Source organism: Octopus sinensis, linkage group LG16, assembly GCF_006345805.1.
Source record: "Octopus sinensis linkage group LG16, ASM634580v1, whole genome shotgun sequence".
Lineage (NCBI taxonomy): Eukaryota > Metazoa > Mollusca > Cephalopoda > Octopoda > Octopodidae > Octopus > Octopus sinensis.
Genome location: NC_043012.1, coordinates 30,041,207 through 30,058,739, shown reverse-complemented (window position 1 = coordinate 30,058,739; position 17,533 = coordinate 30,041,207). Strand labels below are relative to the sequence as shown.

At 39.1% G+C, this 17,533-nt stretch overlaps 1 protein-coding gene across 2 annotated transcripts in view; it reads left to right on the top strand.

Moving 5' to 3' along the window:
* The first annotated feature begins 985 nt into the window (after nt 1–985).
* Nucleotides 986–17,533, top strand: part of LOC115220389 (tyrosine-protein phosphatase non-receptor type 9) — a 94,290-nt gene continuing 77,742 nt past the window's right edge. The window contains exon 1 of one of the 2 annotated variants that reach the window (XM_029790509.2): nt 986–1,353. In XM_029790509.2, the coding sequence (XP_029646369.1) occupies nt 1,321–1,353 (33 nt within the window). In that variant the 5' untranslated portion in view covers nt 986–1,320. The remainder of the gene's footprint in view (nt 1,354–17,533) is intronic. The other variant, XM_029790510.2, reaches the window with a different exon arrangement.

Genomic DNA, 17,533 nt, shown 5'->3' with positions numbered 1-17,533 from the left:
TATATGTATCTATACACCCATGTCTATACAAACTGAGTCAATAAACTCAATCCTGTCTCCGAACTAAATTGATGGAGACCGGAAGTCGGTAACGACAGCCGTAAAACGGTTCACTAAAAGGAAAAGTGAAGGAGGGGAGATCTCCTCCTCCGCCTTTCTCTCTCACTTATTGTTTTCACTTCCTGTTTTTCCTTCCCTTCGTCTCCATTGTTGTCTCCCTTTACACAGTTACTTCCTCCTTACCTTTTTAGTTCACTTCTTATTCTCTTTCTTTTTCACTCTCCTCCTCTCTCTATCTCTTAATCTATCAATGCCTTTTTCTCCTCTCCTCTCTAATAAATGTCTTTTTCCTTTCTTCTCCTCTAGCTCTCTCTTTGCATTCGCCCGCCTATCTCATCCTTTTTCTCTCTCCCTTTTCCTCTCTAAATGTTTCTCTTATTCTCTCTTTCCAAATCATTCTTATATATCATTCTCTCCTCCCTCTCATTACTATCTCTGAGCTGCCTGTTACTCTTTATACCTCCGCCTACGTTTATCTCTTTTTCTGCTCACTTAGCTTCTCCTCTTCCTTATACTACATCACCTCCCTGCTTATTAGTTATTTTCTCTCTCTCTTTTCTCTTACACATCTATCACTTCTATCTCTTCTATTTTCTTTCCTCCTGTCACTCCTCCTTCTCTTATTTTCAACTTTACTTTTACCACGACTTTTTTTCTCTCTCCCGTCGCCTCTCTCCCCTCCTCCCCTGTTATCTCTTTTGCACTTTTTATCTGCTTTTCCTCCTCCCCACTTATTTGCTTCTTCTCTCTCTTTTCACTATAACTCTTTCTAGCTTTTTCTCTCTCTCTTTAATTAACTCTTCGCTTTCTCCCCCTTTATCTCAAACTATTATCTCCTTTTACTCTTCAGTTCTCACTCCTCTTGTCTTCTCCTCTTTCCTCTTTCACAACTATTACTCTTTCACCCACTCACCTACTCTTATCTCTTCTATCTGGAACTGTATCTCCTCCTCCCGTTTCTTCTGCTCCGCCTCCTCTGTCTCCCCGGTCTTGCGTAGTTTATCTCACATGTTTTTCTTCTTTCCTCTCCCTCCTCCTCCTCCTCGTTTCTTCTTTACAGCTTTTACCCTTTCCTTCTATAACTCTCCGTCTCAGTCGTTTTATACTCCTTCTCTCCCACTCTCTGTCTATATGTCTTTCCTATTCGTCGCCCCCTCTTTTACTTTCCCACATTGATACCCACCACCACCACCATCAATATCAACAACAGCATCATCATCATCAACAACAACAACAACAACATCCCAACAGTTGTCCATTATGGCCGTAAAATTGAGACAGGAAGAAGAACTGGTAGGTTTCTAACGTTTCTAATTCCTCACAATTAACCATTCCAGCACAGAATTTCTGAGAATTTCACATTCGTTTCTAAATTATTTCACCCGCCACCAACTTCTTGTTGTTTATTTCCCAGATTCTTGGCAATTTTATTTGATTCAACGAGGCATCACCTCCTTCTAATTCCGACACATTCTCTAAAATATATCTACGTGTGGAGCGGAGATATATATATATATTCTCTCTACATATGTTTTATCTCTTCCTTCTTTCTCTCTCGCGACATATATATATATATATAATTCCCACGTTCGGTTCCCTTTGGAGTAAAATCGTTAGTCTGCATTCGAATCTGTTTTATTAACAAAATAACACAACACAAACATGTTCTCTACGTTTAGTCTTAAATTAAACTTCATGTGTATATCAAAATTATCTACACACATTCCATGTATTGTGTGTGCGTGTGTATACATACATATATACACACACAACGCTGTGTGTTTTTAGCTTTCCCTATGACCGCTATTTACACACGCACCTACACACAGGGCGAATTAGAACCCTTATTCCCATCGCAATATTCTTGTCTCTTTCCTCGCGGTTTCCAGTTCAAATCCAGGAAGGAACCAGTCAATTGGTCCTCTCGACTTGTTTTCCTTTCCCAAGTGGAGGGTGCTGTTGTCGTTTTATAACTAAGATACCAGTAATATACTGTGCAAAAAAGGGTGGGGTGAGGGGTCACAATGTGTTGGCAGCCTCCACCCCGCTGCTCTAATTAATTGAAACATTTCATGTTAAGTGATGTGCGTGTTTGTCAACAAGAGAAATCGGGTGATACACGACTCCAGTGTCGTGTTCTGTGGAACGTGGTTTCGAATCTTCATCGTATCCAACCAATGCCCGATAAACTTCACTCTTATGAATATCTTTGAGAATGGCATGAACATCTCAGCTTCTTAATTTCCAATAACCTCTCCTCTCTCTCTTTCTATTATATATATATATATATAATTAGGAAACGGATATATTAACGAGTAATTAAAGAAAATTTCATCGTTTTAGTTTATCTTGCGTTTAAACTTTTCAGTCATATACGTACGTAGATAGATTAATATGACAGGTGTTTCGTGTCGTGTCCAAAATTATTACGATGGTTGTTATAATTAAGGAAATTAATTACAACAAAATATTATTATTAATTATTATTCATTGGTGTTAATGATGTTGACGGAATAAATTCTCTGAGATCCGTTGTTTGTTGATATAAACAGTTTCTTGGAGGAAAGCAAGGGAGACCGAGTTGGATGGATGACAGAGAGAGAGAGAGAGGCGCGACAGGTTCATTTTGATGATGATCATATCGGAAATGAAATATTGTGGTTTGTGCTGGTCTCTGTGTATTATTGTATATGCATATATACACACACATACAAATGTATGTATACATACATATACATTTATTATGTGTGTGTGACTAAGTTGTAATGTCATTCTTTTGGAGTGGTTCTCAGATATTTGAATGTTTCCTGTCCTTTAAGCGAGTGTATGTTGTAGTGGTTCGACTGTTTTCATTAGTAGTAATTGTTTAACCCTGGGTCAGGCACGATCCCGTAGACCTGCGATCGAAGACAATCCATTCGTGAACATGTCTTTTTACTCATCTCTAAAGAACTAGAACCACATTATCCTTATTCAATGTATCAGTTCTTTTTGAAGACGATATGGGTGAGGTACTAATTCTTGCACATCGAACGACCATGTAGAGGTTCTCTCTTTGGCCTGGTGTTGTAGAGTGGCTCCAGCGGTATCACTCATTTTTCTTGTTGTTTAACCCTTGTTTATTCCTGATCCAGCAGATCGACAATCGTCAAAGAAATTCTATTCGTCTTTTTTAGGGTTATTTAAGATTACATTACCGAATGGCACACCTATTTTATTCAAGACAATAGACTATCATTTGAGAGAGATTTGGCTACTATCTCTTGCAGGTCCACATAGTGTCTCCCTCTCTCCTTGTCGCTCATTTACGCTGTAATGTAATGCAGTTTATTTTATTATATGGTAATGGAGTTTAATTTATTATAGTATAGGATTGAGTATTGTGGTTATCATATATAGCAGAGTGGATCCAATCATTTTATTTACCCTCCTACACCACGGCTGTAATATAATGTTTAGCTCCGAGTTGGGTTTTGATTAAACCAATTTTTGATCAAAAATATTCCAACTGGGACTATCCCGTTTTTTCCCCTTTTTAATCCTAATGTAACACGAACCATACAATATATCCTCTTTGCCCCCACTTTTTAAAAGACATCTAGGTATGAATTACTGGAGATATGGCTGCTATTTCTAGCTGATCGAGTAACCTCATAGTTCTTAGTGTTGTGGAATGTTGTGGTGGAGTCATGTAATTCCATTCGTATACCACAATATATAGCTGTGGTTGTTGTCTACTGCTCAGGTCACTTTTGAACGAACAAATTTATGATCCAAAGGATTCCTCTTATGACCATCCCTTCTTTTTGGTTTTTATTTCAGATTTTCCTATCAAATGTATCGGATCCTTTGTGTAAGACGGTAGAATGTGATTTTAGGAGATTTAGCTGCAATTTCTAGCAGGTAGAGCGGACACGTAAAAAGCTTCAATTGTGTAGTATTTATTTGTTTCTAATTTAAGCACAAAACCAGCAGTTTTGAGGGGACGGGGTTAATCGATACCATCGAACTCAGTTCTTGACTGGTGCTTTATCAACCCTGGAGGGATGAAAGACAAAGTTAATCTCGACGGGATTTGAACTCGGAATGTAAAGAACCGGAAGAAATGTCATTAGGTATTTTCCCGATTTTGTAACGATTCTGACAGTTCGCCGCCCTTATGTAGAACAAAATGTCATCTCTGTGGTGTGATTCCAATATTTTGACACTGATTTAGTTCTGTCACTTTTGAGTGGTTCATTATTTGGTGGAGTCGTTTAACCTCAGGTCTACGCCGATCCAGAAGGCCTTTGATAAAAGGCACACATACAATATGCCTAGGATTGTGTGTCTTTCAGACGTGATCTGAGAGAAACTTGGCTTCTGTGCGAACGATTACAAACTAGGGTTAATAAACCTCAAGTCTGTCTCGATTCGGGAGACATTTTGCAAGCAAAGGCAGTCTAGCAATGACCATCCCGTCTTAAGACTATCTTTACTATGACATTATCTCATTTTTTTAAATGACGGTCGACTATGAATTGACGGGAAATTGACTGCTATTTCTAGCAAACCTAACGACCACAAAGAATCTACCTAACGTGTCCAGTGTAGCTTTTTCCTCTTTCCGGTAGAATTTTCAATATTCTTCTAGTCTAGACCCTTTAGGGTTCTTTCACTCCATTGAATATTAAAATGATTCCCGTACTTCTTCACTGGTAACTTTATTTTTTCAATCTTCGGAAGAAGAATCAGATTAATAAGAATTCATCTGTGTAGGACACCAATGAAAGTGAGGGCTCCACCGTTTGCTTTTTCTTCCAGTGTCGGATTTAAACATGGTTCAATGGTAAATTATAACTTTTTTTTTAATTAATAAACGTGTTAAAAAACTTAATATTTTTTTTTCCAGTTGCCTTTAGATATAAGTAAATAATTCGTTTATGTCAGATTATTTTTAATATAGTCTGAGCTGGGAGATGGAGCGGAAGAAAGCTCAAGTTTAATTTTGTTTCACATTCATCATTAATAATGTCCATAATTTGTCTTGTCAGGCGATAGAAGGGTGGAGAGGTCATCAGTTGGTCGTAATCGAGTTGTTCCACTCGGAAAGATAAGAAGAGAAGGCCTTCCTCGTGGTGGACGAAAGTAAAGAACACGTACACCCAGTGTTGAGGGGTTTTCTTACGCCGAAGACGGGTGGTGTATGCTTTACCCCCGCCTCCTCGTAGACTGGTTTTAGGGCCAGACTTGAACGTCAAGAGCCGCAATTTACTATTACTGGTTTTTTTTTATCCAATATTCTATGTTGGAACGAAATGTAGTCCCTTTCGAATTAGGGTTCCAATTCTTCCAGCTCCTTCCATTCAATATTAGTGTATTCTTGAAAGCCCTTAGCTTACTGTCAATATTTTAATAATTTCCTCTAAAAACAAATTACAGTTCAAATTGTGTAAGGGTCATATTTGCCTTCTGTGGGCCATTCATTTGACAAGAATCTCGTCTGCAACAACTGTTTTATCCAGGTGTCAAAGTCGACAAAACCCCAATCTGACAAGTTGGTGTCCTATTACACAAGTCGCCTCATCTGGCCCCACATGAAAGGTAACAGGCACATTGTCACACACGTTCGTTGTTGTTGTAATTAACCCCCGGTTCAGTATAGATCCAGTTAAATTTATGTTTAGACAATCCTATCTTCTAGAAATTTATTTAGATAAATGTATCTTGGAGTATACTATTATACTGTGTCTTTTTTTTCTTCTTTTTCATGACTGATTTCGTAGATTATTAGTTGCTGTTTCTAGCAGGTCGTTGTGACCACAGAGGAGTCCCTCGTTGGTTTGTTGTTGTTTTGTTCCAGGGCCTGATCAAGAGAGCAAACAGATCTGTGGTCAGAGACCTTCTAGCTGTAACCCTCTCGTCTTAATTCAAGCAGTCTATCTAGAGGCACAAATCTCCCTCTAGACATATCTTCAGAATTGATATGCAGGAAGTGCTTTCTTTTTCCTATTCCTTGAAAATCCACAAAAATACTTGGGCGACATCACTTATTTAGCTATGCTTTCATTCTTTAATATTTAGGGACATTAGTGCGGCGAGCTTAGCAGAATGGTTTGCACGCCGGGCAAAATGCTTTTCGGCCGTCATTACGTTGTGAATTCCGCCGAGGTTGACTTTGTCTTTCTTTCTCTCGGGGTCGATAGAATAAGTACCAGTTGAGTATTGTCGTCGATGTAATCGATTTAATTCCTCCCCTGAAATTGCTGGTCTTGTGCCAAAATTGGAAACCAGTGTTTAGGGACATTTTTCTATACAGGATAAAATCTAGAATTGATGAAACAAAATGTCTTTATTACAAAACTTATATGTTTTATCTAAACCCTTATTCTGTCCGGGATCATTGTTTCTTTTTGTTACGTAATCTAGCGGTCCGACAAATAGTCATCGGTAGAATAAGTACCAGAGGGGAAATAAATGACTGCGATCGATATGATTGCCTAAACCCCATTTCCAACAGCACCTTTTTTTTTAACATTTTACGTACAATAATCAGTATTGAAAGACAATTGAAGTTTAATTTGAATTGTCAGCTCCCCAACCCACGGGAGCTGCTGGTATGGAGGAGTAAACACCGAAAGCGATGCTCTAGCGTGGCCGTTGTCCAATGACTGAAACCAGTCAAAAAGAATACAAGTGGGAGACATCCTGTAAAGAAACAACCAACAACCCATAAACAAAAAAAGTGCGTTTTAAGGTTTATAAGGACGGACATGTTTTTTTTTGTTTTGGTCCAATGTGTCTATCTTGTGTTTCTTCTCTCTTTTTAAAGATATATAGGGCGAGATTTGAGAAAAATTTGGTTGCTATTTCTAGCAAATTCAGACAGTTCATTGCTGTTTGTTATCGTTGGTGTTGTAGACAGTCCTTAATCTGGCCAAACAGGTTCGAAACACAACAACAGTTGAGTCTATGAAAATAAAAACCAACTCAAAAAGCACCTCCCTTTCAATTTCTTGCTTTCTGGAATTATAATTTGATGTTTGACAGAGATAGTTTGGCTTGAATAAGAGTTCCTAGTGGTGACCACCTTGTTTTGTTGTAGGGTACGAATGTCCTGAAGATTTAAAGTTACGTTCACAGCTGCATTTAGCAAGTTCGAGCCGCACAATCTCTCCCTTTTTGAGGGTTCTTTCTTAAACACACACACACACACAATGTTAAAAAAAATACAGCAACGAGTTCGTTTTATTGAGATTACCAAATTGCAAAAACAGGCGACTGATTTACGAGAAACTTCGACCTCCTCCTCATTGTTCATACCAGGCCATTCTCAATCCAGCAAACATTTAATCAAAAGAATTCCCACCGTGACCATTCCGTCGTCTTTTCTTTTTCAGCGTGTTGGAAGATTACCTTCTCCAATGTGATTCTTCCCATGCTTATGATGGTGTCAGGGAATACAAGCAACTTTTGGCTGCTATTTCTAGCCGGTTGGCCGACCATGTGGAGGCTTTCTCCCCCCTCCCCCCATTGTCTCATAGCTTCATCGTTCGTTGCATGTCTATACCCCCACCTCACCCCTATAACTATTTTTAAAACAGAAAAACCAGCTGGGAGTGCGTTCAGGGAAGAATTTCACTGCAACAGTAAGTTTGAGTGACTCGTTTGTTGCATGCCTATAACGCCATTACACATTATAGATACACACACGCAATCACGTACAAAGCATGCAGTCGAGCGCGCACACACACATACACAAGCTCGTATTCGCATACACATACATATTACACATACAAGGCAGTACTCCAGCATGGCCTTGACCCAAGCTGTGATGGTTGAAACCAAGAACGCCCCCCCCCGTCTCTCCACACGGATTAATTGACTGCTGCTGGAGTGAACAGGTCGACCAACGAAGGGAGAAGCTCCCACGCTGACTCATACGGCTCCTTCGCCCCCCCCCCCGCCCCCCACCGTAGGAATTTTCTGTTTGAAGACTGAGCTGTGGCTGCTACATTTGGAGTAGGTCGGGTCGGTGGGTGGAGGAAGTTTCTACCTCCTTTATTTGCTCCCTTTACATCATCCAACCTTCGCCCCCCCTCACCCCTTTCTCCAACCCCATTTGGTTGTTATGAGACAGGAAGGCGGTTGTGGGGGGTGGAGTAGGAGCTGAGACGTTTTCATACCTCACATTTGCAATATTCTGTTGTTGTTGTTTCGTCTCTAAGAGTTTATTCATTTCTTTGCTTTGGTCTTGTGTTGTGTCCAGGATTCTTCTGAAACTTGTTAACGTTGTCCTTGAATATTTACGAGCCAAGAGTTGGGGCTGGGGTAGATTGGCTGGCAGTTTATCGCAAGGAATTTGGTAGGAGTATATGCAAAGACCTTGTCTTCAGTGACTTGACAGTTCTAATGAGGAAAAGGGCAAAAGAATAAAAATGTGTCTGTGTGGGAGATTGAATTTTTAAGCTCTGAATACTGAGAAAATATACTGATAATGGAAAACTTTGAGCCAACCTTCATTCATGAGTGAGTGTGACTTAGTGACATGTGCCATACTTTCAATAATTGTTTTAGGGACCCTTTTGTAATCACTTCTCAACCCCTTGACCCTTAGCTCAGTGGCACATTCAGGATGTGTGTGTGTGGAGAGAGAGAGAGAGAGAGAGAGCTGCACTGGCATCTAGCCAGTACTTGTCTACAACTGGTTGGACTGTAGCAACATGAAATGAAGTGTCTTGCTCAAGGATACAATGAGGAACTGGTAGAGTTGTAAGTATTATCTGATAGAATATGTTGCAGTCTTCACTCTGACTCATTGCATTTTGAGATCAAATCTCACTTAACTCCGCTTTGTCTTTCATTCTTTAGAGAAGTATGCAGTTCAGTGCTTCCTCTCTCAAAGAATTACCCACTCAGTCCAGGGATTGAAATCAGAATCACTTGATAGCGAGCCAAACACTAATCCTTAGGCCATGCTTTCATACCAGTAATTCAGGCCCAGGCTAAGGCCAGCGTAACTGTTTCATGTGCTAAGTATCAATCATTTCATCTGACCTTAAGTGAAAGATCTTTATCTATTTTCACCTTCTGCCACATATATATATATTTGTTTTTGCTGTGGCAAGCATGGCTGTGTGATTAAGAAATTTGCTTCCCTGCCATGGTCTTGGGTTCAGTCCCACTGCATGGCACCTTGGGCAAATGTCTTCTGCTGTAGCCTCAAGCTGACAAAAGCCTTGTAAGAGGATTACAAAGACAGAAACTGAATGAAGATCATCATATATATTATAGGCATGGCTGTGTGGTAAGAAGCTTGCTTCCCAATCACATGGTTCTGGGTTCAGTCCCACTGCATGGCACCTCAGGCAAGTGTCTTCTACTATAGCTTTGGGCCAACCAAAACCTTGTGAGTGGATTTGGTAGATGAAACTGGAAGAAGCCCATTGTATATGTATATATTTGTGTTTCTGTGTTTGTCTCCCCCCCCAGCCATCACTTGACAACCAATGCTGATGTGTTTATGCCCCCATAACTTAGCGGTCTGGCAAAAGCGACTGATAGAATAAGTATTCAGTTGATTTCTTTGAGTAACAATCTTTAAGGTGGTACTCCAGCATGGCCAAAGTCAAATAAAAGAATAAGTGTTAATAAAACAAGTACCAGTTATGTACTGGGGTCAATGTAATTGCTTTACCCCAACTCCCCAAACTAGCTGGCCTGGTGCCAAAATTTGAAACCAGTAATTAGTGTCAGCTGTTAATGTTCTCAGTCCAAGTCAATATATATATAGTTTGTGTCTGCAGAATCTGCTCAAGGTGCCATGCAGTGGGGCTGAACCCAGAACCATGTAGTTGGGAAGGAAACTTCTTACCCCACAGCCATATATATGTGTTTGTCCTTGTCTAGACATTGGATGATTGTCGGTGAGCATCATCATACAAAGTTGTTCCATTTCCAGTATTAAATGAAAACATGTCTAGTTATGAAAAAATATTACGTTGCTTGGAAACAGGTGAGGGTTAGCAACAAGAAGGGCATCGAGCCATAGAAAACCTCCATCAACAAAATTCCATGTAACACATGGAGAGATGGAAGAATGGATGTTAAATGATGATGATAATGGAATTGTATCAGTGATCAGGTTGCAGTTAGTATGATAGAAATTTTGACATGAAATAATAAGTGACTAAACAAAGTGAACAGTTTTTGTGAGTCTATGGACGTTTAATGTGTGTCTTCCATGTTATTTAAAATTGCTTTAACTTTAACATGTAGTCTTTGACCAGATCACCTGACAGACTAAAAATTAGAGTAACCAGATTCTAATATTTTCTTTAGCACTGGAATTGAGGTTGGTTGAAATATTGGAAGCATTTATCACTTAAAAGGGATGACAGCACTCCAACACTAGTGTCAGCTCTGAGGCAGTGAGCTGGCAGAATCATTTCCATGCCAGACTAAATGCTTAGCGGCATTTCATTCATCTTTGTATTGAGTCCAAATTCTGTCATGGTTGATTTTTGCCTTTCATCCTTTCAAGGGTTGATAAAACAAGTACCAGTTATGTACTGGGGTCAATGTAATTGCTTTACCCCCAACTCCCCAAATTAGCTGGCCTGGTGCCAAAATTTGAAACCAGTAATTAGTGTCAGCTGTTAATGTTTTCAGTCCAAGTCAACCATTCCTGTCCTCTCAGATAGATTCTGCTTTTAATCTTCAAAGGTTGGATTAAAACTACCTTATGCCTTAAGCTCAGCTTAACAATGGTATTCTCTCAATGCTTTCATTGCCTGACAAGATAAATAAAGATGGAAGTACTGAATGTGAAATAATAAAAACTCAGTTTTTTTTTATTTCCAGGCTGCCCCAGGCCAGATCCATGACAATATTATATGTAAGGAAGGATCTAGAATTGCTGGAAGTTGTGGTGGGCTGGGTCAGCAAAAATCAATCCATAAAAATTTGTGGATAACGGAAAGTATCGAATGAGTTAATTTATGATAGGCTTAGAACTTAGACTAACGTCTCTCATAAGACCAGAGTTAAACCTGGTTTCCATGGCAGTATAAGTGACTGAGATTACAACACTCCTCCTACCCTGGATGGGACACCAGTCCTTTGCAGGATTAACTTCCCAGCTATTGCAAGAACTCATTTACAGCTGAGTGAACTAGAACAGCATGAAATGAAGTGTTTTGCTCAAGAATGCAATCTTACAACCCACTCAGCCACACATCTTATCTTCAATTCCTCTTGTCAGTGTTTGGAGCCCTTAAATCGAACACTTTCATTAGCAAATTTCTATTGAAATAAACAGTCTTTTGTTTCAATTAATTGTGAAAATGATGAATTTAGTTAGCTTTGCCTTTTTTTTAATATAAATTAATGATGCAATGGAAGGTTTTAAATTTAGACCACTTTAAAACAGGAAGTTTGTATTATTGGCTCAAGGACAGTGTCTGGCAGATTGGTGTGAAAAGAGTGGAGAGCAAAGAAGCTCTTTGCTAACAAGTAAATAGACCATTACCAGATTCCATATTTCTTTTCAAAGACGAACCTATGTTCAGCACATTGGATTCCCCCTCCACTCCCCAGGGCTAATCAGTCCACTCTATAGTTTTTCTTACTACTAACTTTTATATATTAAATCAAACCTATTAAAAAATTTATTTATTTAACACTGATAGCAATAATCCACACAAGCAAGTTCTTCACTTAGGATTCGGTTAACAGGAATAAATGCATATCTAATACTTCTTAGAAGAATTTTTACAAAAAAACCTCTCTCCTTGTTTCAGTCATTGGACTGTAACCAAGCTGGGGCACCACCTTGAAGGGTTTAGCCAGACAAATTGACCCCAGGACTTATGTTTTTTTTTTAAAGTCTAGTATTTATTCTTTAACTACTAAGTTATGGGGATGTAAACAAACCAACTGTTGTCAACATGCATACACATTAGTGGCTCCAGTTTTGTGGAGCCTCTAGATTTGACATCTCTGTAAACAAGATAGCTTGTCTTGGTCCTGGATTTGTTCAAGTGATACAGACACCTTATGAGACCCCAATAAGGGTTGAATGTCAATTGGAGCTGTTCATTATTTTTTTATTCTACAGGGAAATAGGTAAGTTTGACACGTTGCTATGGCTACCATATAGATTTACATATTTGTGTATGTGTGTGTGTTCAGCAAAAGAGACTGATAATATAAGTTACATCATCATCATACGTCCATTTTCCATGCTGGCATGGGTTGGACGGTTTGACAGGAGCTGATTAGCTGAAGAACTGCCCAGGTTGCAGTCATCTGTTTTGGCATGGTTTCTATGGCTAGATGCCCTTCCTAATGCCAACCACTTTACAGAGTGTAGACTGGGTGCTTTTACATAGCACTAGCATGGATGCTTTTAATGTGGCACCTGTACCCATGAGCCCGCAAGACCAGGGACACTCAACTGAAGAAGGATGCAGGGGGACATGCCTGTGTGTATGCAAGGATGACCATGTATTTACTTAGTTTGATATGTCTAGAAGTTTCAGTCCCCTTGATTTAAAAAAATCATCCCGGGTTTGATTTGTTTCACTAAACTCTTTAAAGTGGTGCCCCAGCATGGCCACACTTGAGTGACTGAAACAAGTAAAGGGAAACTGATTTGCACCAAAGTAAATCCTGCATTGGGGAAAAGTTTATGATCTCCACTTCTGTTTAATTCCCCAGCTACTTGTGTATATTGTTGAATGGTTTATTTGAACTGAAGTAATGATGGCTTAGAGTATATCTGCAGTCTTCATTCCAAGCCTGCAATCTAAGATCAAACCCCATCAAGGTCAGCTTTGATCTTTATCCTTCTAGGGTTTAATAAATAAAGAACCAGTCTAATCCTGGGGTCAATACTTCTTTGTCTCTCTCTCTCTCTCTCTCTCTCTCTCTCTCTCTCTCTCTCTCCCTCCCTCTATGATTAGACTTATCAAGGGATGGGGTCCACCAGGTTTACATTGTGTGTTATGTCAGTGCCCTTACAGCTTTATCAGAACCCAAAGCAAGACAAGCCAACCTGAGCCTTCTGTAGTACAGTGTAGAAAAAGGGTGAACACCCAAATTCATGCAATCAATGGATCTGGTGTGTAGTTGTTGTTTGTAGATGCATAGATATCACAGCATCCCATCATAGCTTAAATTCTTTGACATAAAAGATCTTGATGAAATACTTGATAGTATCTGGTCATATCCCCTGACATTCAGAGTTCAAATTTCATTGGAATTGACTTTGGAATTGTTTAACCTCTAGTTGGCCAAGATTGAGCAATATTTATGTTCAGATAGTCCAACCATACCCATCCTGTCTTTTACAGGAACAATATATTCTCGGTTACATTATTCAATTTGTGCATTTCTTAAAACTTTTTCAATGCCAACCTATCTGAGACTATTCCTTGATTCTATGTTATAAACTTCCTGTTGTAACATTCCAAATTAAAAACTATCAAACTTCTATGTTTGTCTTCTAAAAACCCTTTTAATAATAACAACAAAGTTATTTTACTAAATCCTTCATTATTTTTGAAAATATCTGAAACAGACTGTACTTTAATAGAAATATGGTAACAAAAGAGTTAAAAGCAATGTGGTTTGAGGTAGATTTGGCTACTGTTTCTAGAGGGAATGATTACATTTGGTCTCTTGATTTTTGCCTTTCACTTTTCCAATGTTAAATGCTCCCCTCACTCTGAAAGTGCCAAAATTTGAAATCAATTATTCTTTGAGTCAATGAGGGAAGTCTCTATGCAGTTGTTCAGTTTGCTAGAAATAGCAACCAGATATGTCTCAGATTACACCTAAATATCCATATAAAAATGGGAAGGACATATTGAATAATGTTGTCCAGGATGCTCCTTTTGGTTAGCCACAAAGAAGTTTGAATCGTGTTCTGGAGATGAGATATTCCTTTCAGAGTATCCGTTCTACAGAAGGTGTCATATTCTGGAAATAGCAGTGTGTGTTGTTGGGGTAGTTGGGGCGGGGGGGGGGTCACTGTAATGGTATTTTTGTGTTGTAGTAATGTATTTGACTGAATTGTACTTGGTCAGTGTAGAGGGGACAAGCAGTACAAACTGTGATCAGAGTAAGAAAAAAAAAAAAGAGAGAGAGAGCCAGAGAGATCCGGTGAGTGCAAGCTAATGTGGTCAATGAGTAACTATTTATGTGAAATACTACACAACTGGTGTGTGTGTGTATGAATATGTACGTACATATATATATATATATATACACATATGTATGAATAACAGTCAGTCATTCATTGTTTCCATGTGAAATACCATATTACAAGTTTGCATTTCATCACATCAGGAACCTGTCCCCCCCCCATACCATTAGCTTTGGTAGATTCTCAGTTTCATGTTGTTTGTCTCTACTTAATGACAGAAATGTAGTTGAATGGTTCTTGTCTGTGTTTAGGGTGCAGAAGTCACCAACATCCAACATAACCTGTTGTTCAGCTTGATACCAGTGACCAGCAATGCCTACTCTGTGTTGTCCAATTATAGTAGAGATGGGTGGAATATGTCTACCACCTCTAATATTTGATCTTGTTGATGTCATGAGATGTTTTGAGCCCTTATCAGAAGCCTGATCTCTGTACCATAAAGGTTGTCTGAAGTTCTTTCTTCATAGAGAACAGCCTCTAAAGAGAGCCAGTTTTGTTGTCTTTGAAACCTATCACTGCCAGATGTTGTGGAGCTTATTAGGAGGTGCTCTCTTGCAAGTCTGCAAGTCTTTCTTATTGCCAACAACATAAGACCCAAGGGACTTGAAGTCACTAACCCCCTTGAGCCATGGTGCCATCGTTGGAACAGCCATGTGCTCTTTGCATTGAGAATTGGACTGACATTTGCTGATTACTTTACAAACACTGACCTCATTCAAATCACATTCTTTTTCTCACTTTAAGGCGGCGAGCTGGCAGAAACGTTAGCACGCCGGGCGAAATGCTTAGCAGTATTTCGTCTGCCGCTACGTTCTGAGTTCAAATTCCGCCAAGGTCGACTTTGCTTTTCATCCTTTCGGGGTCGATTCAATAAGTACCAGTTATGCACTGGGGTCGATGTAATCGACTTAATCCGTTTGTATGTCCTTGTTTGTAGCCCCTTGTGGGTAGTAAAGAAATATATATATATATATATATCATCATCATCATCGTCATCATTATTTAATGTCTGATTCCATGAATGCAAGGGTAGGATGGTTGACGAGCTGGCCAAGTAGAAAACTACCCCAGGCTACCGTGTCTGTTTTGGCAGGGTTTTGCAGCTGGATGCCCTTCCTTAACACAAACCACTCTGCAGAGTGGACTCAGTGCTTTTTACATGGCACCAGTACAGGTGAAGTTGCCCTTCTAAATGCCAACCACTTCACAGTGTGGACTGGATGCCTTTTACATGGCACCAGATATATATAGATATCACTGAAAAAGATTTATTTAAATTACTACAATTGTACTTACAATGAATAGCCATCATTTCCCCAGCAGTTGAAATTTACATAAAGGTTAAAAGTGAAGTAAAACCTACATTCGTGTGTATGTATATTACTTTATTTGGGAACAGATGAGGGTTGGCATCAAGAAGGGCATTTGGCCATCCAACCATAGAAAATCTACCTCAGTTAATTTCATCTCTTCCATACAAGAATGGAAAAGTTGACACAAAAATGAGGATGCTTACACCTACATAAATGCACAGACAGACATATTCTTATTGATAGCTATTTTTATACATATATATACACACATTCACATTCATTTGTGTGTAGGTGTAAGTACTAAAGCTAACCAGCGCAACCAATCAGGCACGCTCACATGTCCTGTGATAGCACTAACGATACCATTTATTTTAATACTATTCCATGCTGCATCCTCTACCCTGATGTTGTTTATGTTTAATTTCATTTAAATTCTTAAGGAATACCATTCTATCACTATTCTGCTTGTCTGTAGAACATCAAGAACTTAGATGGAATAGATAGCTAGAGAGAGAGAGAGAGAGAGACAGATAAGTAAACACATATGCGCACACATATTTGTATCTCTGTATACACACACACACACACATGTGCATACAAAACTGCCACTATCTCTCTTTCCACAAATATGTGTGTGTGTGTGTGTGTATGTGCATATATCAGTGAGTGAATGATTGTTTTAGCTAATTAGTATCTGTAAGCTTGATATTATTCATTCTTAATGAGCATTATTATGAATTTGTTTGCATCGTAAACTAATTCTGTGAAATATTTGTTTCCTTCAACACGATGCTCTATGGAATCGGTACAGGAATGGCTGTGTGGTTAAGAAATTTCCTTTAGAACTGCATGCTTTTGAGTTCAGGTTTCTATTGTAGCCTTGGAGCTGACCATAACCTTGTGAGTGAATATGGAATTTGGAAGCCCCCCCCCATTTTTCGTGTGTGTACCTGTATTTTGTGTTTCTGTTTATCTTCACTGCATGACAACAGCTGTTGGTTTGTTTACATCACTGTCCAATACAACAAGTACCAAACTTGGAATGAATTCTAGGATCAATTTGATTGACCAAACCTTCAAGGGAATGCATAAACGTGGCCCCACATTCCAGTGACTGAGATAAGCAGGAGGAAAACTGCATCCGTGTGTGTGTGTGTGCACATCTTTTATCTTTTTCTTGTTTCAGTCATTAGACTGTGGCCATGCTGCAGCACTACCATGAAGAATTTTAATCAACTGAATCAACCCCAGGACTTACCATTTTGTTAAGCTGCGTACTTATTCTTGCAGTCTCCTTTTGCCGAACCGCTAAGTTACGAAAATGTAAACACACCAATACAAGTTGTCAAGCGATGGTGGTGGAGACACACAGACAGAAAGACACTCACCCCCACACACATACATACAAATATGTATGCAGTGGGCTTCTTTCAGTTTTGTCTACCAAATCCACTCACAAAGCTTTGGTCAGCCCAAGGCTGTAGGAGAAGACACTTGGCTAAGGTGTCATGCAGTAGGACTGAACCCAGGACCATGTAGTTGGGAATCAAACTTCCTACCATACAGTCACACCTATGCCTATATATATATATATGTATATATATATATATATATATATATATATATATATACAGTCACACCTATGCCTATATATATATATATGTATATATATATATATATATATATATTATATATATAATGTGTGTGTGTATTATATTTTATAATCATTTACCATCTGTTTTCTATGCTGGCATGGGTTAGAAGGTTTGACTGGAACTGGTAAGCCAGAGAGCTGCACCAGGTTCCAGTCTGGTATACCAGGCTCCAGCTGGTTTCTACTGCTGGATACCCTTCCTAATGCCAACCACTCCAACATAGTAGTGGGTGCCTTTTGTGTCACTGGCACTGGCCACAACTATGATGATATGTAAAAGGCACCCACTATATATATACACACACACACACACACACA